The 26,660-nt window shown below is 33.6% G+C and overlaps 2 protein-coding genes across 5 annotated transcripts in view; one reads left to right on the top strand and one right to left on the bottom strand.

Annotated features, from left to right (window-relative positions):
- The window catches only part of LOC134250843 (uncharacterized), a 28,255-nt gene extending 19,725 nt beyond the window's left edge, over window positions 1-8,530 (top strand). The window contains exons 1-4 of one of the 3 annotated variants that reach the window (XM_062733184.1): window positions 6,249-6,417; window positions 6,662-6,717; window positions 7,711-7,848; window positions 8,157-8,530. In XM_062733184.1, the coding sequence (XP_062589168.1) occupies window positions 6,332-6,417; window positions 6,662-6,717; window positions 7,711-7,848; window positions 8,157-8,470 (594 nt within the window). In that variant the 5' untranslated portion in view covers window positions 6,249-6,331 and the 3' untranslated portion in view covers window positions 8,471-8,530. Of the gene's footprint in view, window positions 1-6,248; window positions 6,418-6,661; window positions 6,718-7,710; window positions 7,849-8,156 lie in introns of those variants that run through there. The other 2 variants (XM_062733181.1, XM_062733183.1) reach the window with 2 other exon arrangements.
- A 3,592-nt stretch (window positions 8,531-12,122) lies between these two features.
- The window catches only part of LOC134250842 (uncharacterized), a 30,265-nt gene continuing 15,727 nt past the window's right edge, over window positions 12,123-26,660 (bottom strand). For both annotated transcript variants that reach the window (XM_062733179.1, XM_062733180.1), the window contains 3 exons: window positions 15,272-15,366; window positions 14,636-14,657; window positions 12,123-12,627 (listed from right to left, as the gene is read on the bottom strand). In XM_062733179.1, the coding sequence (XP_062589163.1) occupies window positions 12,576-12,627; window positions 14,636-14,657; window positions 15,272-15,366 (169 nt within the window). In that variant the 3' untranslated portion in view covers window positions 12,123-12,575. The remainder of the gene's footprint in view (window positions 12,628-14,635; window positions 14,658-15,271; window positions 15,367-26,660) is intronic.

Here is a 26,660-nt window from a genome sequence, read left to right as displayed (position 1 = left end):
ATAATCATTTTTTATATTATCTCGTCTTCCTTTGCAGTCTCTTTTCTTTTATCAAGTTATGCATTCAAAAGCCAATACCCTGCACGACGTCATAGGCAACCCTACCCCCAATAATACCGTATGATTAACGTAACCATTTCAAGTTTTCCATCGTCAAATTCCCTTGCATGTACCTATGTACCAGCACACCATTATAACTCCTGCAAATGCAGTTTATGTCTCCACAGACTACATAAGCAACTCTCTATCGCTGAATTTATTACAGCTTTCGGTAGAGAGTTATGTGCTAACGATTTCCAGGGAGACGGGTTGAGTTGGATAGATATGAAGCTATCATACTAGATCTATATACACAACGTCTATGGTGGAAAATTTTACGACTACCTCTGCCAATTCTAATCACGAGCTGCGACTGCCCTCAGGGATAATGTTAAAATTGACAGGTCGGTGAAAGATATTGGCCTTCTCATGATGGTTGTGAGTAATGCTACTGCAAACAAATGCTCCACTTGTCCATCAAGCATGCACCTCTCAGCGTTCTGTCCTCAAGTACAACAGAACACCATTCCGGTTATCGGCCAGTCCATGCGAAGTTATCCAACCAACAAAAACCAAACAACTAACGAATACGGTCAAACACGCACCATGGTGAACAACAAAGAGGTGTGCAACAATTTCAATGATAATAAATGTAGGAAAACGAACTGTCAGTTTGAGCACATATATGTACAGTGTGTCATGAAAACGACCACGGAGCCTTCCTGTGTAAGAGAAGCCAAAGAAGTTCCATGGCATCCATACTAGGGCTTTGTATTTAGCCAAAATTTTCGATACGATACGATACAATATTTTTTAAAGCGATATGCGATATATTGGTTTCTAAAATAAGTCCATTAGAAAAGGCTTCTAAATCATTTAAATTATAATTATTGAATGTTTTAATTAAAAAAAGTAAACTATAATCTTTGGTGATTGAAATTCCCATCTTTTAAACAGAATTTCAAGAAAAAATGTCTGACCGATACGTATTGGAAGTGACTTATCGATACGATATTTTTCTTGAATATCGATACGTATCGATATATCGATATAGCGATACAGCCCTAATCCATACCGAGTATAAAGTGATTAGTGAACTGGGAAAGAACTTCTTCTCAAGTATCAACGCCTGTAAATGTGAATAACTTAAAATCAGAACTCTGTAATCATCCGGATAAAAATTTTGTCCAATATATGTGCGAAGGATTCAGTTTAGGCTTTGATACTATGATTTCAAACACCAGAATAGAAACACTAGAATGTAAAAACTTATTCTCAGCAATAAAGCAACCTGGAAGTGTAGATAAACTTGTGAAAAGTGAACTTGAGAAAGGTTTCTCCATTTACCAACTATAGAGTGGGTCCAATCGGGAAAGTACTCTAAAAAAAACCTTGGTTAATAGTTGACTTATCTTCACCACATAATAGTGAACATGCAAGTGTTAACTCTCTGATCAACAAAGAAGAATGCTCCCTATCGTATGTGAAGATAGATGATGCCATCGAAACAATTCAAAGCCTGTGGAAGGGAACAACCATGTGCAAAACCGATATATCAGACGCTTTTAAATTGGTACCAATCTTACCCTCTCAGTGGCATTTGTTCTATATCAAATGGAAGTCAAACTATTATTATTACAACAAATTATCTTTTGGATGTCGTTCTAACCCTAAAATCTTTGACAATCTATCCCAAGCAGTATGTTGGATTGCCACCAATAACTATGGTGTAAAGTATATACGCCACTTGTTAGACGATTTCATCACTTTTAAACGTCCAGAGGAAGACGGAGATACTAATATGAAACTTTTGTTTCATATATTTAAAACACTCAACATACCCATGGCGCTGCATAAAACTGAAGGCCCCACAACATGTTTAGAATTCCTAGGTATAATTCTAGATTCTGAAGCTATGGATGCCAGATTACCAGGTGTCAAGCTGTCCAGAATTAAGGAGTTTCTTACCTCTTTTTATTCACGGAAAAGCTGCACAAATAGGGAACTCTTACAGTTTTTAGGCCACCTTAATTTTGCAAGCAGAGTAATACCACCGGGAAGATCCTTTGTGTCTCATCTCATCCGACTGTCTACAACAGTCAAAGAACTGCACTATCACATCACAATTAATGCAGCCTGCAGGAAAGACATAAGGATGTGGCTAACATTTCTAATGGTTGGAATGGTATTAATTTGTTCTACAATGTGTCGCAGATCACATCATCAGAACTTAATCTGTTTACAGATACTTCAGCTACCTTGGGATATAGTGGATACTTCAGAGGACTATGGTTTTCTTCATCTCGGTCAGATGAACTATTACCCGTATTAAAAACCTGGATGCAAGACGAAGATGGCTTATCCATAGCCTTCTATGAAATATACCCTATAGTTGTTGCTTCAATTCTATGGGGGAAATATGGAAAAAACAAAGGATCATTTTTATGTGTGACAATATAGCAACAGTTGCTAAGCCCTTAATGAAACGCCTTACTCTAAAAGCAGCAATATATAACTTCATTTTTTCTTCCGTACATGTACCGGGTCGAACAAATTTAATAGCAGATGCTCTATCACGTTTGCAGATTTCGAAATTCCGCAGCCTCGCTCCTCAAGCACAAGATCAACCATGCAGTGTTCCTCATCCGAGGGAAGTGTTATGGATCTCAACGACACCGTGACAATGTTATGGACCAATGCAGTGGCACCGAGCACTAGGTGCACATACCAAACAGCCTTTCACGTATATGTAAAATTCCTTTTGTTATCAAATATTATTACAAATGCATGTATTTATGAGGTTGCTGTATCTGAAGATTACTTGATTTCATTCGTAGCATACTGTGTTAGCAAACTTCATCTACTTAACTATCAAGTTGTATCTGTGTACATGTGGAGTTAAATGTGTTTGCAAAATAACATTGCATATCCTGACAATACTCAGTTATGTAGACTTAAGGCTATATTACATGTATGAATGGTTTTAAACGTGTACAATCACCATCTCGCAGTTTAAGGTATCCAGTCACGTTCGACATTTTGAAAAGGGCTTGTCTCTATTTAAGGCAGATATACAATTTTACAATTTGATGTTAGAAACTGTATGTACTGTTGTATTTTTGGGCTTTTTGAAATGTGGAGAAGTATTTGATCCTTCTATGCATCTTTGTATAAGTGATTTATTTATCTTTGAGAATTATGACTGTACATTTACAACTCAAAATTTCTAAAACTGACCCATTCAGGAAAGGAGTCATCATTAAACATTTTTCTACAGACAATATTATTTGTCCTTTCGCTGTACGTTGTAAATATTTAAAGGCAAGGTAAAACTTGTCATGTTCTCCACAAAGACTAGTTCATTGTTTGTAAATCAAATGGTGCTCCTTTGAAAAGAGTTGAATTTATTTAAGCTTTTAAGCATGTGTTAACTTGTGTTGGTTGTGATGCGGATGTGTATAATGGACATTCTTTCCGAATTGGTGCGGCTACGACTGCAGCTTCTGTCCATGTGGAGGACCATATTATTAAAACATTTGGAAGATGGGCCTCCGATGCCTATTGTAGATGTATTAGAACTCCAGTATCTGTGTTACGAGATGCTCAGCGTTCCTTAGTATGTACTGTAGATTCATAGGCTGATCACACTACTTCCTATCTCACTACAGACTTGTAATAAACAATTAAGCTTGTAGCTTTACCTATAGATGTTATAATGTTAGCCTTATATATATTACTGGTTTATCATACACAATTTGGCATCATTTTTGGGGCACTCAGTCTCATATCTATAATGTACATAAGTATTTACATTTATATTTATTCAACTGATTTTTGGCCACCATTTCATAAATTTTACGAATGCTGTAACAATTAATATTATTTCCCCCCCAAAATTCTGTTTTATTTTGACACTAAAATCTTATTTTCCGGCTTTTGTGACTTCCCCATGTAGAAATCCAAAGCAACACGACGATTTCTATATATGCTACATGTAATACTTCATAGGAAGTTACACAGAGTTAATAAGGTATCAACATCCTTTCATGGTTCTCTTCCGGCTCTTGTAGCCCGTAACTGGTTTCTCACAGCCTTCCACAGCTGCTACACCGAGTTGAGATCCACTGGAAGTAGGGCTAGTCTCAAGACTCACTAGTTACACCGAGTTGACTGGTACAATTGAGATGTACCTTTCTTCCGGCTCCTGCGACTGGACTGCTGTCTTGAACTGGTTGTTAGCTATTGGAATTAATGGCTGAGTCTGCCACTACTTATGCCACAAGTAACGTGTATTTTGTGTTACAATTTATTGTATATGTTTAATAGATGTGTTCTGGAATGTTGTAGTGTAGATTAATAAACTTTGTACATTTATTCAGACTTCTTCTGGTATCCTTCCAACATAAATTTGTGAAACATACATTGTACAGTGTTTATGCTTTAAAAGACGAAACATCGATGTGGTCTAAATAATTATTTCATTCAGTCGAAAATTCATTTCAGTTGCACAGGTTTGATACGCGTTTTTGGTGGGATAATTTTTTGATGACGTTCGTGATTTGTTGGAGAATTTCCGGGGGAAAATTCTATAACTCTTGGTGGTAGTTATAGATAGGGATTTTCCACAGAGCCAATTTCCCCCAATAAAATGTTATAGTTGTGCGCATGTTATGAGGGGGACAGGAGGCGACATATTGCAACAAATATTTCTTCTTCAAAATGTTGACCAGTTCCATTGAAACACCTTTCAAACATAAGACTGAAGAACAAAAAAAGAAAATTTTATTTATTTATCATTTTTATGCACCCGGATTGATAGATCCGAGGCGTATATTGTAATTGTCCTGTCTGTTTATCTGTTTGTCTGTCTGTTGTCAACTTTAACCTTCGCCATAACTTTTGACCCTTGAGAGAAACAGACTTTATATTTGGTATGTATACTTCACTTATAAAATTCTTTCAAAAGACACCAAGGTTAAAGACCTTGACTTTGACCTACATGCTAAAAATAGCATTTTTTCAAATTTATCTTTCGACCCATATGAGATAGAGACTTCATATTTGGTATTTGGTATGCATACTTAACTAATAAAGCTCATACAAATAAAACGCCAATGACTTTGTGACCTTGACAGTGACCTTAATGCTAAAAATAGCTATTTTCGAACTTTCGCCATAACTTTTGAACCATAGAAGATACACACGTCATTTTTCATAACCTAGCTCCACTAATAAAGTTCTTTAAAATGACACCAAGGTCAATGACCTTGTGACCTTGACAGTGACCTAGATACTAAAAATTTCTATTTTCAAACTTTCACAATAACTTTTTAACTATAGGAGATAGAGACTACATGTTTTGTATGCATACATGTACGTACTCCACTAATAAAGTTCCTACAAATAACATTTAAATATATGATCTTGTGACCTTGACTGATTTATATGCTAAAATCGGTTTTTTGTAACTTTGCTGCCACCTGGCGCATAATGTTTCACAAAGACATCTTGTTTCTCACAGCAAACATCAAACTAAATGTTTTAATGCTACTTGTATGTTAAATATAATTGATTGGACTTTTTTCTTATTTTTAAATCACAAATTTTAATTAGACCGCATAAAAATGTATACGCGAATAGAAAAAGGAAATCAGTAAGTCACGTTTCCACTTACCCTGATTTTAATGTACAAGTACTTTTAAACCCGTCAAACCCCCCAAAAATAATTCGAATGTCTCCTAAATTTTAATGTAAGATATTAAAATAAAATTAACACTTGGTTTGTGCCTATCAAATAAACTGATCAGTGCTGGGAATTTATAACGCAAAGAGTATTTTAAAAATTGAAATTGAATACTTTAAGGAGGTTCAATTTCCAAACGTTATTTTTGAACATTAAGTTTGTCAAGTGTATTCTTCTGATCGCAGACTGAACTAAAATTAGGTTTGAACAAGCAATACAAGTACATGCATCATTTGTTTTTCAGTACAAATTTATAAAATCTGCTTACAATCGTATACATGTAAATGTAATATTACTTCAGCCCATTCTTCATATAATTATATATTATGTAAAAAAAAAATATTACACGAGAATGCAAGTGCAAATCTTTGCCGATTTATGTAATAAAATTAATTTACACGACATTTAAGTTTCAGGTTCCTGTTTGATATACTTTATTTCCAAGTAACTCATATTCACATCCTGGCATTTGTTATGAGAATCAAACAAATTAAAAACTTCCGTATTCTGTTAACCAACAGGATAAGGGATGTAAACTCATAAAAAGAAATGCTTTTTTACACACAGGGCGTTACAACACTGCAGAATTTTATTTTATTCTTGTTCATTCCTCGTACATCTCAGGGGTGTGATGGGTATGTCATTTGAATTTTTGTGATGTTGAATTTTCTGTCATGATTATATAAATGTCTTGTACACCATATTTAATCAATACTAGTGTATATTTATGTACAGTGCTTATAAACATGAAATATACGTAACTATATGTATACTTTTATTTATTTTTTGAAAGTATGAAGGAGTTTAGCTTCAGAAAAAAAAATCATACCAGAAAAGAAAAATTTTTATAAATGCTATGCATCATCATTTTAATTAAAGAAATCATGGTTGTTGTTCGGGATATGCTTGGAATGAAACATCACAAACATGTTCTCGTGAGTATTAAGTGATTCTTATGTATTTTCTACAATTTTTCTTAATTGCTCTTATGATATGTTATTTTCATTGAAATCTTTACACGAAAGCTTTTGTGACCCTTTCATTTAATATTCGGAGGAAAATACTTGTCTTTCTGTTTTTTTCGGTTATTCTGTTTATTCATCTACATTATCACATTTGTCTGCAAACACTTTAACCTTGCCAATAACTTCTTTCTGGTTGTGGTTATGCCTGATATAATTCTAATGTTGATCCCTTGTGAAAATACCTTTCTTCGGGTACCAAAACATTTGACCTTCTAAAACAAATCTTATACCAACCTTTAACATGACCATAACATTGAAAAAAAAAAACGTGCTAGAGCTTTCATACCTTAGAATTGTATTCATTGTAGTAAGACCTTTTATATACCTATTTTACTGAGTCGCCAACTTGGCGCAGTTGTTAGGCGTCTTCTCTAGAGTCACTGAGCAAAGGACTGAGCTCTACGTTAAGTTTTCGAGTCCACTACAGGGCGTTAATCCCCGGTCCTTTGAACGAAACCATATAATCAGAGGTACTGTATTGAAGTAGATGTTGGCACGAAAAAGCCCCTTCACTGCTAGTTGATCCTAAGTGTCTAGTATAAATTTTCAGCTCCCTCCAGGTAAGTAGCGCGACGTCTGCATATATGAGTGATAAATTCTCGAGAGGGCATTCAATAAAAAATAAATGTTATTAAGTTTAATAAGTTTTAACTACTTTTGCAAATTATTTATCTTAAATTGACCATTTATGTTTAAGGGAAATCCTTGGTGTTTTATATTTTACATGTACATGTGTATTGCCTCTGACAAGACCTACGTTGTATCTTTGGGAAGTTTCAACATAAGTTTTTATCCCTGAATCTTCTCCCTTGGGTTTGAGATATTTTGAGATATTCTACGTACGATATGATCTGTCATTTGGAGGCATCATGGATTTAAAAAACTTTTTTTACCCAAATGCAGCATGCATGGACGGATATGTTGGACTTAATTGCGAGAAGACCTGTCTGTATCCTAAATACGGTTTTAGATGCCAACACATTTGTAACTGTAACCAGACTAACTGCAATTTTTCCATAGGCTGTCCTTTGCCTCAGACTGGTAAGAAGATTATATTCCTTTCTGAATAAACGACAGCAATGCTTGTAATTGGTACATCAGAGAGAAAAAGAGGGAGGGAGGGAGAGAGAGAGACTAGATATCATACATTCACGTTCAACATAACATGCCGATACACACAATTAAAACTTATAATTTTTTTTCAACACCACTTAAACAAAGAGATGAGAAACACTTTAAGTGATGAATTATTTTCAATTGTAGAAACGTGTTTGATAATAAAAATAATATTTACTCAACATTACAATACAATGTCAAATATTTGATTTTTTTTTTTTATTTTACTGAAGCTGACATACCCAATGGAACATATTCTAACGGAGAAACACAGAGTATTTATTCTTCCTCAGGATCGACAACAGTATTCAGGAAACGAGAAAGACATTTAAAGAATAATATTGTTTCTTTGAGTGCTTTAGTTGTTTCTTGTTCATTAATTTTTATCGTCATCGTTTACGTTATTTGTCGGACACTAAAGTCAAAAGGACGAGGCAGTTTTCGACATCCTAGTGAGGATACAGGAGACATACCTCAGGCAAATGAAAATCATTATTCTGAGATCAAGGAAACGAATATGGTAACCCAGATCGACATGAAAATGTAGAAATGAATCCATAATTTATTTTTATTGTGTGTAACAAATAAAAAAAAATTAAAATTAGAAGTCTTTTTTTCTTATAAAAATCCTATGGTGGAGAATTCAAAAATTAAAAATTATTTTTATTTTAAAAAAATTGCAAAGATATTGAACACTCTCTTCCTTTCCTGTTGCTTTCTGAAGGAAGTTTAAAAATGCAATTAATAATTTAGAATCACTAATTGTTGTTGAAATTTGATTTTCAAATCTGTGACATACAAGTACGCGCGCACATATACGTTGAATATAACTAGAAAACTGACCTGTCAGCAAGGGCCCCGCCATGGGGTAGAATTATAAGGGTGCAGCTTACGGAATGATTAAAAAATGTACGAAGAATAAGCAACTGTATTCTTAAAATTTTAAGATAATTCCTGAATATTCAAACACATGAAAATAATATCCTTGTATTTACATTAGGCAATAAAGAAAAACTTAACATTGAATATATATTTACACAATTATGAAGCTTATCTTATATAAAATGCCAGCCTTCAATGAATGCAAATATAACTTCAAACAAAGAGCAGTTGCAGACAAAGATTTTCATTAATTTTAAAGTGACAAATAAATAAAAGCCTACTAAATTTTCTGCAGCAGGCTAGATAATTAATCCCAAGGGATTAATTGTACCTCTCTAATCATTTTCTTCTAAAGTTACAATAAGAACTTTTCAGTATTAATGATAGAATGGGGTTTTTATACAACTACCTTAAAAATTAATAATTTTCTTGAATTAACATAAAGTAAAAAAAATAAATCAAAAAATCTTCTTTAATCTATTTCTTGTTTTTAGAATTCAATGAAATCATAACTATTTAACAAACATAAATTATAAAAATTTACATTTAAATCCACATTTCAGAGTGTTCATAGCATTCCAAATTGACTTAACTTCAAAACAAACTTCATTTGCGGTAATTCATCTCAATGTGACAGATAAAGATAATGCTCTGGATTTTCTAAAGCTAATTAATCCCAAGGGACTCGTAGCAGCATTCAGTTTACAATGGGAACATCTTCAGCAGTTATCTCTCTTTGCCAATGCATTCTTGTGTAAAGTAAAGGAATCTACCCCACCACCCCAGCTCCAAACCAGGGGACATAGAGAAACAAACTTAGCATCAAAATATGTCTTTCTGCCTACTGAACTATCTTACCAAATTTGAACTTGATTGGGCAACCATAAAAAAAGTTGCCCATTCATTCTTATGCATAGTTAAGGAATCTACCCCACCACCCCAGCTCCAAACCAGAAGACATAGAGAACCACACTTAGCATCAAAATATGTATTTCTGCCTACTAAACTACCATACCAAATTTGAACTTGATTGGGCAATCATAAAAAAGGTTATTAGAAAAAAACAGAAAATTTGTGGACGGAAGAGTGACAGAAGGACAGACAGACAGACAGAGTGATTACTATAGGGCACCCGCAAATCCTTGCGGGGCCCTAATAATAAAAATAGTTTGAAATATTTCTTTTCCTGTGCAAAAAAAAAATACAGGCCCATTGGCCACACCCCTCACCTGAGTAACTTTGTTGATGTATTTAAATACCATATTTCCCTCTTGTGGATCCGCCCTAACCCCTTAAGTTAGAATCTACATAACCCAAGGATGCTTCATTATTAGTTTCAGCTTTTCTGGCCTTGTAGTTTTTGAAAAGATTTTTAATTTTCCTATATAGTTCAATGTATTTTCCCTATTGTGGCCCCTCCCTACCCCTGGGGATCATGTTTTTGACAATCAAGATTCTACACAATCCCAGGATGCTTTCACATAAGTTTCATTTTCTGGTCAAATTGGTTCTTGGATAGAAGTTTTTTCAAGATTTTTCCTAATATATATTTCTTTGTTAAACATGGATTTTTGGCCCCAGCCTACTCCCGGGGGTTATTATTTCAACAATCTAGATTCTACAATACCCCAAAATGCTTCCAAATAAGTTTCAGCTTCTCTGGTTCGATGATTCTTGATTAAAAAAATTAATGATCCCTTCCTATTTTTTGCCTTTTCTTGACTATCTTCCCTTGCAGGAGGACTTAAACCTTCATGTTAATAATTTTAAACTCCTCATTACCTATGAATGATTTCAAGTTTTTTGAGATATATTATTGATTAATAATACTTGATTGTGAATCTTTATTTTTCATTATAATTTTATTGATTATCATGTTCATGTATTATTTACTTTAATTTGTTAAAATTTACATAGGCATTGCCTGTTGCCCAATCCTGATTGAATTATACTCAATAAAATATGTTTAAAGTAATGATTTCAAGTTTTGTTAAAATTTACAAAGTTGTTCTTGAGAAGTTGAAAATGTGAGAATTTACAGACGAACGACGGACAATAAATGATCAGCCACTTGAGCTTTTAGCTCAGGTGAGCTAAAAAAATTGTCATTATTATTTCCCACCTTTTCATAATGTAGCTCACATGTTATATTATGTATTATAAAGTAATCAAATGGTGGAACACAATTTTTAAACATGCACAAAGGGTGCTCAAGAAGTTCACAAACTTTCTTTTTACATGTATATACAAAAGCAATATTCAGATCAAAATGAAATTTGGCTCACATCTGGTCATTAACGTCTTTCAAGTGCTGAACAGAGTTAAAGTATTTCACATTCTTCAGACTATACAATCTCTCTGTTTTGTGTTCGTCGAAATCGCATTTAAAGAAATTTACAATTATTTCATTGGTTAAATTGCTGTTTAGGGCGAGGGAAATTTTTTACTCTTGATTTAATTTTTGAAAAAAAAAACCAGAAATACAAAAACTCCTAAACCTTTAGCCGAGATGTCGATGCAAAGTTTGGGGGGGAGGGGGGGGGGTTATAGGATAGGCTCATCTCATCATCGTCGAGATGAGCAAACCTGCATAACTTTAAAATAATCTTCAGGTTCTGTAAAAATAATGAAAATGCGAACTGCCTAAACTAGAAAGAGAGTTAAAGGTAGTTCATTTACCAATGCTAAGAAGTGGAGAAAATTTTCGCTACACAACGCTACAGCCCAGCAGCTAGTGAAGTATGAGCCAGATTGGGCCAACAAAAGAGAAGATTGACTCCGAACAAGGATTTTTCAAATAATTCTGCTATGACCTTGACTTTTCACCTAGAAACATGGTTAAACGCCACTGCATTGCACACCTGTTACTCAAAAGCACTTTGTGGATTAAGTATGAGCCTAATTAGGCCAAGGAGAGAAAAAATATGCCCAGAAGAAGGATTTTTAATATAATTCTGCTATGACCTTGACCTAGAAACATTGTTCAGTGCCGATGCACATCCGTTACTAAAAGGCACTCTTTGTATCAGCTGCAGATTTGTAGCGTTATGGTTTTATATATGTATTTGTCTTTGACCATAACGCTACAGATCCCATAATGCAAAATAGGTGCAATTTATCTCCTAACCCTTTCTAGTCGTATGTACAAGTAATAAACTTGCTTGATTAAACTTATTTGTTAGATTGCTGTGAACTTATTGCCTGTAGAGACAACTATAAATGGTTAGGAGATGGATAAAATTCATATAAATATATATATTGCCTACAAAATATGTCTAGAATTAGGGAGTGAAAGGTAATAAGAAATACAATGAAAACAAAAGAAATTATCTTTAATCAACATGTATTTTCTGAAAAGAATGACACTTGCTTCTATCTGCTACATGTATTTCCGCTTTCTAATGTCTAATGTCTGCAACAACAGCAATCCAAATAAATTGCCTCTTATCGTGGTATAATTATTACTCTGAATTTTTTAATGGGATTTTAAAATACCAAATATTCTGACGATTTTAATTTCTATTACTATCGAGATCTAAAGAAACTTTTGTGATTGCTGGGCTCCACAGCGCATCTCCACTTATTCATGGTCTTAACTCATACTCGTAAGCAATGCAGGTTTGCAAGCTCCACACAGCATAGCATTCAACAATCAGTATGATAAAATCACACTCTCTTGGTGCAAGATATGCGAATGTTGCTTCCAAAGTATATCAAATCTGGATACTTTGAAATATTTTGCTACCGTTACTTAGAATCTCGTTATGTAACTAGTAATCTCTTTCCGTTATCTCATTAGTGACATCTCCTTCACCTTGTCCACTACAATAAAAAATGTATCATTGCTATGAGTTATTTTCTGTAATTCTACTTACGAAGTAAAGTTGAAGAACACTTTTAGTTCACGTCAGTAAGTCAATGCAGAAATTGAGATGGACGATCTGGAAGCTAAGTGTCAAATATATGAAACGTAGGTAATCAAAGAGAACGAAGCTCACCTCGACGAATGTAATGAGTTAAGGTAATGCAAATCTCACATCATAATTTTAAACAGAAAATTTTTATTTTGTCAACAATTTTCAAGCGAGTTATGTTTAAATAGGTCTTTAAATTCATTGGGGATTGACCTGTTCAAAAAACTTTAACTCGTCACACATCTGAAAATGTAGGTCACATCCAGCATCCAAAGCCTGTCTGGTAGTGTCCATAGCTAGATGCATTATCCATGCAAAATTGGTCCGGGTAGGCTTTTAATTACTTTGAAATAACCTGCTCGTATAACTTTAACCTGGTCACTTATTTGGAAAATGAAGGTCACATCCAGCACCCGAAGCAAGTCTGGTAGTGTCCATCCTTAGATGCATCATCCATGCAAGTTTGGTCTGGATAAGGCCGCTAATTACTTGGGAAAGTCCTGCTACTAACCTTGTCACTCATCTGAAAAATGAAGGTCACATCCAGTATCCGATGCAAGTCTGGAAGTGTCCATCCCAAGATGTATCATCCATGCAAGTTTAGTCCGGGTAGGGAGAGAGAGAGAAGGAGAGAGAGAGAGAGAGATATGAATGGTGACGGTAGCTACTTCGGAATGGAGCTGCTCTAAAAACTTTAACCTGGTCACACATCTGGAAAGTGTAGGTCAAATCCAGCATCCGAAGCAAGTCTGGAAGTTGTAGATCTCCGTCGAGGTGAGCTAAAAAAGTTTATTTCTTTCAAATATGTAATTTCACACACAAGAGAGTATCCTTCCTTTGATGCATGATCCCTGCAATTTTAGATAAGCTTTAAAAAAAGACTTTCTTAAAAATGTTTAACTTATAAATCATTCTTCTAAGATATGCATGTCAAAACCAGTATCCGAAGCAACACTGTGTGCATCCTCAGAAGCAAATTTGTTCAACAAAAAACTTATTCATGTATTTACTTTATTTTGCTCTAAAACTTTAATTCAAATAAATAAAAACAATGAATTTTATATTATCCATCTTTTGGTAGTAGGATGAACCTGCTCTAAAACTTTAACCTTTTCAATCATCTTAGAAAGTCAGATTCAGCATCTGATCCAGCCAGGTAGTATGCATCCTCAGATGCATCAACCATGCACATTTGGTCAATAAAGGGCTTCTTGTATCATGGTAATGTAGCCTGTATCAAACATTTAACTATTCACACATCCGGAAAATGTAGATGAGATCCAGCATCTTAAGCAGATCTGGTAGTTTGCATCCTAAGATGCATCAACCGTCTAAGTTTGGTCACCAAAGAGCTTATAATTACTTGAAAATGAGACTTGCTCATAAATCTGCTCCAAAACCTGTTCCAAAAACCTGGTCATCCCTTAGCTGAAATTGCAGCATCTCAAAACTTCACTGGTACAATGAATTACACTAGAAGCATCAAGCATGCATCTCTTATCAATGTAGGGCATAGAAGTACTTAAAGAGCAAAACGCATCAAAAACTTCAGCTGAGACGCCGACACCAACGGTATCATATACCCCCTCTCCTTCAAAAGAATTCGTTAGTGTGAACTAAATATTGATATTCAGTGTTAAAATGAGAACTCAAGGTTTAATTAAGCAACCAATTGATTGTATTAATTTTTGTAGGTCTTACTGCTTAACAAAACACGTTTTGATATTTTTGATTTATTGAAACAAATGTTCTCATCTCTACAGATTTGCCCTCTTTTCAATTTACACATTTATGCAGTTACCATATACATAGTTAAAAGAAATACTTTACGAGATCTTGTGTACAATTAGTCAATAAATATATAACAATTCAATACAAAACTAATTTAACTTGATTAAAAAGAAACTTTCACTTACCTGACAGATTTGTAAGTCTTTTCTACAAAACAAGATAATCGCGTTTTAGTCAATCAAAGAGAAACATGTGTATAATATATTCTGTTAAGCTTACCATGCTTACCATTGTATTTGAACTTACATATACATGCATGCATGTTAGAAATGCTTAAAATGACAAAGATAAGTCTTATCTCCTGTTTTAGACAAACATTTATATCATTATGTGTAAAATCCAGTGGAGCACTACCTTTTGCCTATAATAAAAGTTATAAAATATATAAAGTGATATTTTAATCAATAAAATTTGCAAAATATTGTTTTTGCATGATGATATATACAGTTCTTATCAGAAATGCAATTGTCGTAATTGGTGATAAGTGGTATCTCGGTGTATTTTTTCAAGATATAATTTACTTTCATCCAAAGAAATCGAAATTACTTTTTTTTTTAATTAACGTAAAACAAGAAATTATAGCATTTAGAAAGATTTCTTTAGAATACTCTTTTTTAATTTATTTCAAAAAGAATAACAAAAACAACACAAACATAATGAAATCAATATTGAAGGAAAATACTTTCGTGTTTTCAGTAGTCCCTTAAGGGTATCTGCAAATAGGGTTTTTTCGATAAGAAATCCTGATTCCAGATACTCACTTGCATTTGTCTTTTGATGAATCCGACAACAGATGAATATAATCAATGACAGAGAAAACAGAGGTGACACAATGCCTAAGATAATTGCTAAAACCCTGCAATAAAATGAAACGAACGGTTTTGAACTGACATTTACACATCATCACCACAAAGAAAAATACTCTCATTTGGAAGTAGATAACGATGGCCTATGATTTATTTTAATTTCGATAATTTAAATATCAATCCTAAGAAAAGAAAACCTTAACTTTGTGTAAACTTTTGGTTATTTCTTACAAAGGCACAGCATATTGTCTAACATACATACATATGTACTTATATTTACTGAATATTAAATGTTGTCCTTTGCTTCTTTTATGCAACAGCTACATGTACTTCATTTGTTATCGTACTAACAACCAAAGAAAACATTTTATCGTTTAATTTATTATATTCATTAATTTTACATGTTGTGGCCTATAATGAAAGACAGTTGACTCCTTTATTTAACAGAAGCTATAAATATTTTGTCTGGTATCCGCGTACTCATAAGCTTTACATGTTTCAAATAGACAAAAAAAATTAATAACATTACAAATGTAATCAGGTAATTGATCATATTTATTTATTGAGTAGCGAAGTATTCTGCCCTCAAAGCGTGAAAAGGATATCAAAGGCTTGAAATAATATACAAAGACAAGGAATCACAAAATTATCGTGCAGGAACACAATTTACGTTTAGTGCAACAAAAAAAAAAAAAAAAAAAAAAAAAAAAAAGTATATAAAGGCATATATGTTTAGAATACTGCAAACAGAATTGGAAACTTTTCATTAATTTTTTTAAAGAAATGTTATTATATGGCTGATGGTACATTTCTGGCAGATAGGATACTTCAAGTGTGTAAATTTAAAATGATACAGTACAATATTGTAATGTAAGTTTTTATTAATCATCTACAGGCGCATTAATTATACATTGTATTTAAGCATGCGTTGTTATAGTCATACTACTTGGTAACATTTTGATTGCCAAATACTCGCATGTTAATATCACACAAGAAGTATCTATAAATACATACCACTCTTCTCTTCAACGCTTTTATCTAAATATTAAACATTTCACTTGCTTGTAGTTCCAAATCAAGTGTTTCAGTAAACATCATAATTTTCTAATCAGTTCTTCTATAAATTGATTATGCAGTGGCATAAAAGGTGCTGTTAAATCAAATTCAATCGAGCAAAGAACGAATCAGGAATAAGACAATGTAGTCTAATAATACTTGTTGTTAATGTATTTTCATAATGTCATTTATTTTATTTAGTATTCATTACTAACACAATTATAATTCTATATAATAAAAGTATTAATCACAATACAATTTACGCCAGCACTTACTTTCATTAAAAATTTCGATGCTTTCTTTTATTCGTCTATCAAAACTTTTCTATTCTTTAAAAATAAGTAAGCACTGAAAATGTATGACTTATTTACAATCTAAAAAATCAATGCAGCATATGCATTTGTATTAAAATCTTAAAAATAGCCTAGTTATCTCTTATTATGGAATTTCAATCAGAGTTTTTGTGGCAACATCATTTACTGTAGTGAGATTATTGGATAAAAATTTATTATTCACGTTTTTCTAATCTAATTAATCCAATGTTGTTTTCTTGATATTCGTAAAAATTAAATGAAAAATGAAAGTATCAGTGTACAATTTGTATTATAGAAAGAACATGGTTAATTCAGATCTTCTTCCAACCAAATTATTTATAGATACTTTCTACTGCCATCTCATAATGGACATGTTATCTATATGCTACATTTTTCACATGCAAGTGTCAAATATGCAATTGCAGTGAATACTGCCATGCTTAAATACATTTAGATCCCTACAAACTATCTTAATCTATTCAGTCATTCACTACTTCTCTCAAATGAATACAAATGCAAGAGCATACTATACGTATAAAAAAGAATGGGGGGGGATAACGCGGGCAGAGTGCCTATATCGTCAGATATTAAGAAATCACATTTGATATGTAAATTGAGTAATTTAAATTTACCTCTCATTATTGAAATTTATGAAATTATGAGGGGTACCTGTAAAGTGCGAAACGAAATAGAAACGAAACGAAACGAAATCTGCCGAAACGAAACGAAATCTACCGAAAAGAAACGAAACCTACCGAAACAAAACGAAATCAAAACGAAACGAAACGAAACGAAATCAAAACGAAACCTGCCGAAACAAAACCAAATTTTCAGAATGTTTTCATTTTAAGGTGTATACTAAGTAAATATAGTTCTATATAATATGTAACTGCATATGTTTCATTTTGCTTTATATGAAATTTGAATAGTCCAAGAACTTTTGTATAAGGGGCACCCCTACTTATTTTTACCACAGGTACCTTACTCAATTTCAGACACCCCGCTTCAAGCTAATATTTTGTTAATATATCAATTATTGACCTACATAAAAATAACATCGTTCGCTTTGAGAGACTTTTATCTTGTCAATTAAATCGTTTAAGAAGTCTTTGATGGAGTCTATCTATTGTAAACCATTAATTTATTGCTCGAAAATTATCTCGATACAAAAAAGACCATATATGGGATACACAAGCTTCCGGTTGGGAATATAAATGGATAAAACAAGACAGCTCGGAATGGAATTTTTGGAAGTCTCTGGTTAATCATATGTTTAAAGACATTCGCAATAAAGCAGTACCTATCTTTATTTCGACCCGTACATAAACAAGCCTTAAGTTTACATGTAACACATCAATTTCGATAAATGTGTTGAATCTAGGTGAATATATAAGGGCTGAAAATAAGAGTAAGACAGAAAAAAGAAAATACTACACATATTGAAATTATACATGCATAGTATATGCTCGCGCATATTTGCAGTTGGCAGCAGTTCATACATGTAAATACAGTCTATAAAAGGGAGCATATCGGTGTTTAAATTTTAAATTAACGAGTGCTTGAAATTGTGTTAAGTACCTATAGTAAAAAACAAGAGGCCCAGGGGCCACAGCGCTCACCTGAGCACATCGGGCTTGAATTTACCCCCCCCCCCCCTTCCAGGCGTTCATCATTTGAACAAACTAGAATCTACACTACCTGAGGATGATTCCATATTAGTATCACTAATCATAGCTTTGAAGTACTTGAAAAGAAGATTTTAAAATGTTTCCCTATATATCCCTATGCAAAACTTGGGTCGGCCATTTTGGCCCCACCCTTTCCCCAGGGCCGAGGGTCATAATTTGAACAAACTTGAATCTACACTACCTGAGGATGATTCCACATGAGTTTCATCTTTCCTGGCCCAGTGGTAATTGAGAAGAAGATTTTTAAATATATTTCCTATATATTCCTATGTAAAACTTGGGTCGGCCATTTTGGCCCCATCCTTGCCCCGGGGTCATGATTTGAACAAATTTGAATCTGCACTATATGAGGATGATTCCATATGAGTTTCATCTTTCCTGGCCCAGTGGTTCTGGAGAAGAAGATTTTTAAAGATATTTCCTATATATTCCTATGAAAAACTTGGGTCGGCCATTTTGGCCCCACCCTTGCCCCAGGGGTCATGATTTGAACAAACTTGAATCTACACTACCTGAGGATGATTCCACATGAGTTTCACCTTTCCTGTCCTAGTGGTTCTTGAGAAGAAGATTTTTAAAGATTTTTCTTATATATTCCTATGTAAAACTAGGGTCGGCCATTTTGGCCCCATCCTTGCCCCGGGGGTCATGATTTGAACAAAATTGAATCTACACTACCTGAGGATGATTCCACATGAGTTTCACCTTTCCTGGCCAAGTGGTTCATGAGAAGAAGATTTTTAAAGATTGTTCCTATATATTCCTATGTAAAACTAGGGTCGGCCATTTTGGCCCCACCCCTTGCCCCGGGGGTCATGATTTGAACAAACTTGAATCTACACTACCTGAGGATGATTCCACATGAGTTTCATCTTTCCTGGCCCAGTGGTTCTGGAGAAGAAGATTTTTAAAGATTTTTCCTATATATTCCTATGTAAAACTTGGGTCGGCCATTTTGGCCCCACCCTTGCCCCGGGGGTCATGATTTGAACAAACTTGAATCTACACTACCTGAGGATGATTCCACATGAGTTTCATCTTTCCTGGCCCAGTGGTTCAGGGGCCTGTTTCACAAAAGTTTCCTAAGATATGTCGTAAGACATAACTTAAGATATGCCTAAGTTATAACTTAGGAAGTTCCTAAGATTTGTCACAACTGTTTCACGAAACAATCTTATCTTAAATTTTTCTTAAGTCATTTCTTAAGTTGTGCCTTAATAAGGACTAATGAAATAAATTCTCCGCTCTGTATATCTACAACTCTCAGTATGTCAGTCTGGATTATACTTTTAGCTTCAGAAAGGGAGGGGATTATCCCCCTTTCAAAGTACTTGGACAGAGGTATGTTTTAACTTAGCGAAGTTTGCTGCTAGAACTAAGCATTCACAGACACACCCTTTCAAGCCTCCTTTCCCTGCGGGAACACGAAATTTGTATTTTTTTAAAATATTGTTTCACGTTTTATACCTTTACTTTATTTTGCTCTTTATAAGGTATCGATCCCAGGTATTGTTTTTACTATACTTTTCTACTTGTCAATTATTGAATGAAATTTAAAAATGGTTGCTTCGTAGCGAACACATGTGAGGGCAATAAAAAAATGACTGCTCCACGTTAGTTGTTAGTGCTGTGTAAAGCTTTCTCACATATATAAAATAAGAATGCCATGCTAGAAAAAAAAATCCCAAATTCGCGACTACAGATATGAAAATACTAAAAGAAGAAGTTAAAAAGGAATTTTTTTGAAATATCTTGCACAGCTTTACATTGTATTAAGCGGGGAGCATACCTGGTTGTAATCTCATGGCCGTAGAAACTGGAGGAGCACGGGAGGGGGGTATAATAATAATTTATCCTCAGATAAATTAGAATACTATAGAAAACAAAACTGCGTTATGTTTGTGTCTTCTAAATAATAACGTTCTAGAGGAGATTAGATGCAACCATTCTTTAGGGAAACATCTATATTTCCGGAGCTTGGTTGAGGGTTCATCAAAAATCATGTACTTATATAAAGTGAACAAGTGTTTCCATTCATCTAAAATATCCTTTTTCAAATTCTATTTTAATATCCATTAAAATACTAGTAATATATAAATAAATTTACATGTACGTGTAGATAAAAACATTATGCATGCATGTATGATAACTGGATCAAATCATGTGCTATTTTTTTGTTAACAAAGACGTGCTCTTCAAATATTGGGGAATTATTCCAGTATGTGTACATCTATTTCGCCAACTCCAGTTTTGTGTACTGACATTTTTATATACCTTGGACTTATTTTGACACATCTTTGACAATTATTGAAATCCTAGTATTTACGTGCAAAGTAAAGCAGTTTTAACCTGGAGAGAACACAATCATCCATATACTAGTAGTTCATTGGATTTTCTCTCCCCGAAAACATTCTCTCTCTCCATAAGAAATCTTAGATACGCAGCCGCAATATTTAGTTTCTTCCTAAGTCATCGATTTACCTGTCCTAAAGTTACGACATAACTTAGGAATATCCTAAGATTAGACGAGGTTAGTGAAACGGATAAGTAATGAACTTAGGAAAAAGTTCTTTCCTAAGATATAACTTAGTCCTAAGTAGGCTTTGTGAAACGGGCCCCTGGAGAAGAAGATTTTTACAGATTTTTCCTATATATTCCTATGTAAAACTTGGGTTGGCCATTTTGGCCCCACCCTTGCCCCGGGGGTCATGATTTGAACAAACTTGAATCTACACTACCTGAGGATGATTCCACATGAGTTTCATCTTTCCTGGTCCAGTGGTTCTGGAGAAGTAGATTTTTAAAGATTTTTCCTATATATTCCTATGTAAAACTTGGGTCGGCCATTTTGGCCCCACCCTTGCCCCGGGGGTCATGATTTGAACAAACTTGAATCTACACTACCTGAGGATGATTCCACATGAGTTTCATCTTTCCTGGCCCGGTGGTTCTGGAGAAGAAGATTTTTTAAAAATGCCATTAATTTTTAACAAATTCATGATTATCTCCCCTTGGAAAAGGGCGTGGCCCTTCATTTGAACAAACTTGAATCCATTTCACCCAAGGATACTTTGTGCCAAGTTTGGTTGAAATTGGCCCAGTGGTTCTTGAGAAGAAGATGAAAATGTGAAAAGTTTACGACGACAACAACGAAGACGACAACGACGACAGACAACGGACAAATTTTGATCAGAAAAGCTCACTTGAGCCTTCGGCTCAGGTGAGCTAAAAAGTAGGGGTGCCCCTTATACAAAAGTACTTGGACTATTCAAATTTCATATAAAGTAAAATTAGAGCATATGCAGTTACATATTATACAGAACTACATGCATATGTAGTTAGTATATACCTTGAAATGAAAACATTTTGAAAGTTTGGTTTCGTTTCGTTTCGGCAGGTTTTGTTTTGATTTCTTTTCGTTTCGTCTTGATTTCGTTTCGTTTCGGTAGGTTTCGTTTCGTTTTGGTAAATTTCGTTTCGTTTCGGCAGATTTCGTTTCGTTTCAGTTCGTTTCGTTTCTATTTCGTTTCGCACTTTACAGGTACCCAATTATGAGAGAGAGAGAGAAAAAAACAAGAAAATAAATCTTACTCTTAAAAATTTTCATTATAAAAATATTACTAGTACTTGGTATACGTGGTTTTTGAACCCCAGCAATGAAATACAGATGCATCATATATATTGCTTTGAGACTAACGCGCTAACCACTAAGCTACTTGGCTCATGATGATAAGAGGCATTTAAATCATGTTTGTGATATCACCCTCGACTTAATGGACAAAGTATTTCTCGGAAAGATGCGAATTTTTTGTAATTAAAGTTTTCTTCTAAGGTATAGCGGGTCTTCACTCCATTTTTTGTAAACTAAAATATTTTATTTTATCGCAAACTTTTAGGATTATCTTTCAAATAAATTGGAGCGGAGACCAAATCATATTGAAAATTTTGTTAAAATATGAAAAAATGATCGTTTTTGTTCTTTTAACTCTGTGTATACTTTTTCATAAGCATATATTTTTAGTCTTTGTGAGATTTTTGTAAATTATATAGATTTAACATTAAGTATCTTTCAATAATGGACTCTTTTGGTGTTGAATATGGTTTGTTATTCACCAGAAAAAAATATTCATATTGACCGAGGCGAAGCCAAGGTCAATATGGATATTTTTTTGGTGAATAACAAACCATATTAAACACCAAAGAGTCCATACTTGTTTTATTATATAGTCGGTATTTGAATACATAAGACATTGAAGCCTGTTTGACGACAGCATTTTCATTTGTTGAAAAAAAATCTCCAGATTATACTGTCTGTAACCTCCGTGTTTTCCATTCCGATTTTCGGTATGTGTAAGAGGTCCAAATGATAAAAAATAATCATGAAATAGGGTTGAATAATTGTTTTCCTGCTCAGATACGTAGCTCGCTGCAGCCGTTGCAACCATTGTTTAAAACGTTGTTTGATGTTTAGATTGTGACGTGACAATGCTTTGCATGCGCTTTGACCCTCCGGAGAATACGGGCTATGGATATTTTTCTTGTAAATAACAATCCATATTCAAGACCAAAAGAGTCCATAATTGTTTTATTATATAGTCGGTATTTGAATAAATACGATATTGAAGCCTGTTTGACGACACCATTTTCATTTGTTGAAAAAATCTCCAGATTATACTGTTTTTAACCTCCGTGTTTTCCATTCCGATTTTCTCTATGTGTAAGAGGTCCAATGAAATAGGGCTGAATATTTGTTTTCCTGCTCAGATACGTACATCGCTGCAGCCGTTGCAACTATTGTTTACAGCATTGTTTGATGTTAAGATTGTGACGTGACAATGCTTTGCACGCGCATTGACCCTCCGGTGAGTACGGCCTAAAATCCAGAGAATATATATGTGTAGTGTTATGAACTGTTTGCGTTTGTATAGATTATATAGGGTTTATAAATAGACTATTTAATAATATGTAATATATAATATAGTGTATACTTTCAATTTTACTGTGTTTTCTTTATTTTTCTTCTTCTGACGAGGATTATTTTTAGGGTCTTTCGTCTGCAACGGAAGACTCTTCTATTATTCTATTGTTTCTTTTTTCACTTTTATTATAATCTTCCCTTTCTTTCTTTCTTTTTTTTTTTTTTGCAGAAGATTTCTCGGCAATGGCTCGATCGATTAACTAAAAATGTTCAGGGAAGATATGTCTTCACCTAAACGATATCCCTTTTACGCATTTTTTTTATTGAAATTCATTTCCGATTGAAAGTTATCGCCCTTTAATTGAAATTTAGATGACTTCCTTGTCTACTACAGAACTCAGAACGACTAAATCTAGAAGGCTGCAATTTTAACCATAGAAAGACGATATGTTGCCACTGTGCATTTGGGTTCTTAAATCTTCGGGAAATACGTAGTATGGAAGCTCGGTATAAGTCGAAATTTAGGACACGAATAATGAGTGAATTTTCCAGACATTTTGTATCATAACTTTTAAGGTCAGACTATACGTTCCCCAAATATCTGTTTTGTATATCTTCATAATGTATAAACAAATTTACAAAAATTTAATTACCTTCTTATTTCTAAACCAGTTTTTAATTGCTTTTAAAAATTTGAAACACTAAAAATGTGATTTTAGCAAACTAGTTTTTCCTTAAAGGATTAAATAAGAAATGCCATCATCTGTTATCTCGCACAAATGCCTGATAAAGTACCTCAATTCTTTGTGTGTAAACATGTTAAAATAGTAATTCTTCAACGAAAAAATCTTAAAAAAAAAAAAATATATATATATATATATATATATATATATATATATATATATATATATATATATATATATATATATATATATATATATATATATATATGTGACGCGCCAAGCAAAAACCTCACTTATGTCTATTATGACGTAACGTCAAAAGACGCGTCTAAAGTCAATAAGGTAAATGCGACGTAAAAACGCCTCCTCGAGAAAAAAACTCTTCCCTGCAGAACAATGGGATGTTGTTTTATTTATATGCTGAGAAAGATTCTTGGGTGTGGTTTGATGTAGTTTATCCTTTAAGAAATTATTCTCCGTCAAGTATCTGTGTGACGTATCCTTTTCACAATTATTAAGAGTATATTTTTAAAGATGTCCAGTGATAGATAAAAAATCCCGTAAGGCCGTTTTTAAAATGGAGTTTGTTTGCCGTCTTTCTATTCACTTAAAAAAAAAAAAATTGCGTCGGTAGGTAGGTCGAATTTTTTGTCGGAAATGTTCAATATTGAATGAAGGCGTTTCTGAAATAAAAAAAAAATTGTTGTTGATTGGATGAGAAAATTCCGGAATGAATAATTTGGAGGTTTAAAAAAGATTTTAGTCGGTTCATCTTAAAATGTCAAACAAACAAGTTTTTAAAGATTTTTTAAATTCAGTCTGCTAATTTCCAGCTGATATATCGTGATGCACATGCAAGAAAAATTAAATAGGAGCTTTAAACTAAGTAAGGTATCTTTTTTTAAAATAGCGATGCAGTGAAAATGTGATTGTGACATAGATAACCCAATTTTTTATGCAATAAAAAGTAATTTCGTTATCCAATCAAATACCAGGTTATAACCATAATTAAATTAAAGAAGTATATGATATTACATCTTTTTCACTTCCGTAGATGATGTAAGTTATAGAAAAATACATCGTCTTTGTTGCACTTTTCTGTGAAAGTAATAAGAATTGTACAAAATTTTTGATAGCTTGCCAAGGATATTGATAAATATATACATGAATTGAAGCTTGGTTTAAAAATGTAATTCTCTATAGATACGACACAGAGTATTTGACTTGGCCACTTCTTAATTCCGGAATTAGTTTTTAGCTATTGATATAAAATTAATATTTTGAAGAAAGAACTTTTGAGCTTCTCAATTTATTTTGTTATTGTTTAACACTTTCTCATGTTGTACGCAAAAAAGTAGGAAAAATTCGCCCCCGTTCTCCTGTGTCTGCTCTATCTCTTTGGAAGCTTGTAACTTTACAGTACGGATGCTCGCATACACTGTACAGTGACTGTCCCACTTTCTACGATATTTCATGATTGAGAATGAAACAGATTGACATATGTTATCGACATTTCCGGGGAAAAAATTAAACATTGCGTTATTTTGCTTCACTGTTATGTATTCATAACCCGTTTGTTGAGGTTACATGATACATCGTTAAAATTGTTATAAGTAAGACATATGTTACAAATTGATACAAATTTTTTGAACACTTTTAAAACATTCCGACCTAATATTATTTTACATAGGCATCGGAACCGGTGTGTGTGTGTGGGGGGGGGGGGGAGGGGGGGGCTGGGGTATTTGGAAAAAAAAATTGGTACTGAAATTCGAACCTAACCCCCCCCCCCCCCCCTCCAAATAGGATTTTCGTGTTTGTGAAAATGACATTCCCCCCCCCTTTTTCTTTCTTTTTTTTGCTTGTCAGGTTTTTTTTTTGAAGGTTTAATTTTTTTTACACTTAGTCCCCCCCCCCCCCCACCTTCAATTTGCTTCCGACGCCAATGTTTTAAGCATGATTTTTCTACCAAAGAAGAAAAAATAAGGTGAAGAGGTGACTTTAACGTTTTGGATTCCTGAAAACAAAATAATGTAACGCAGTCACCGGTGCATTTTAAGCCCTTTGAACTGAGAGTAGAATAACAGTTTACATTAAACATTTAAGAATTATAAATTTTCATTTTAATGATTTTATTTTAACCTTCAATATTAAGGATTTATTAAACCTGTAATAATTATTTCCCCGACAAAGATTTTACTACCAACATTTTATGATTTCACATCTACCATGGAAAATAATAATCTTGTTTCCTTCTGTTGAATTGTTTATGCATTTCAATTTATGAAAGTTTGCTACCAATTACACGTGATATAATATATGTAGCAAATTAAAACGATTTCAATATTTTTTTTTCCTGCAAGAGTCGCATTGTACATACATGCCACCGTCGGAAACCCACGGGTGATCTCGTCTTGTGATAAGTAAAGACGAGATCACCCGTGGGTAAAGACGAGATCACCCGTGGGTTTCCGACGATGCATACACGCCTACATTTACATACATGTACATACGTATATGGGGAGTTTTGTGCAAAATTATCAAAACGCTTTATGTTTTAATAAAAAGTTACAATTTAAGATTGTACATGTGTGCCTTGTTGTCGTCAAAGTCAATAAAGAATTTGTCTAATATTAGTTCAGGTAATTTATTAAGCGTGAATGTCCATAGCCGAGACACAGCCCC

This window comes from Saccostrea cucullata, unplaced genomic scaffold (assembly GCF_032062105.1).
Source record: "Saccostrea cucullata isolate Sc308-1 unplaced genomic scaffold, CSIRO_AGI_Scuc_v1 ctg6050, whole genome shotgun sequence".
In the NCBI taxonomy this organism is placed as follows: Eukaryota; Metazoa; Mollusca; class Bivalvia; order Ostreida; family Ostreidae; genus Saccostrea; species Saccostrea cuccullata.
The sequence above is the reverse complement of the archived record's forward strand: the minus strand, read 5'-3'. Positions and strand labels throughout refer to the sequence as shown.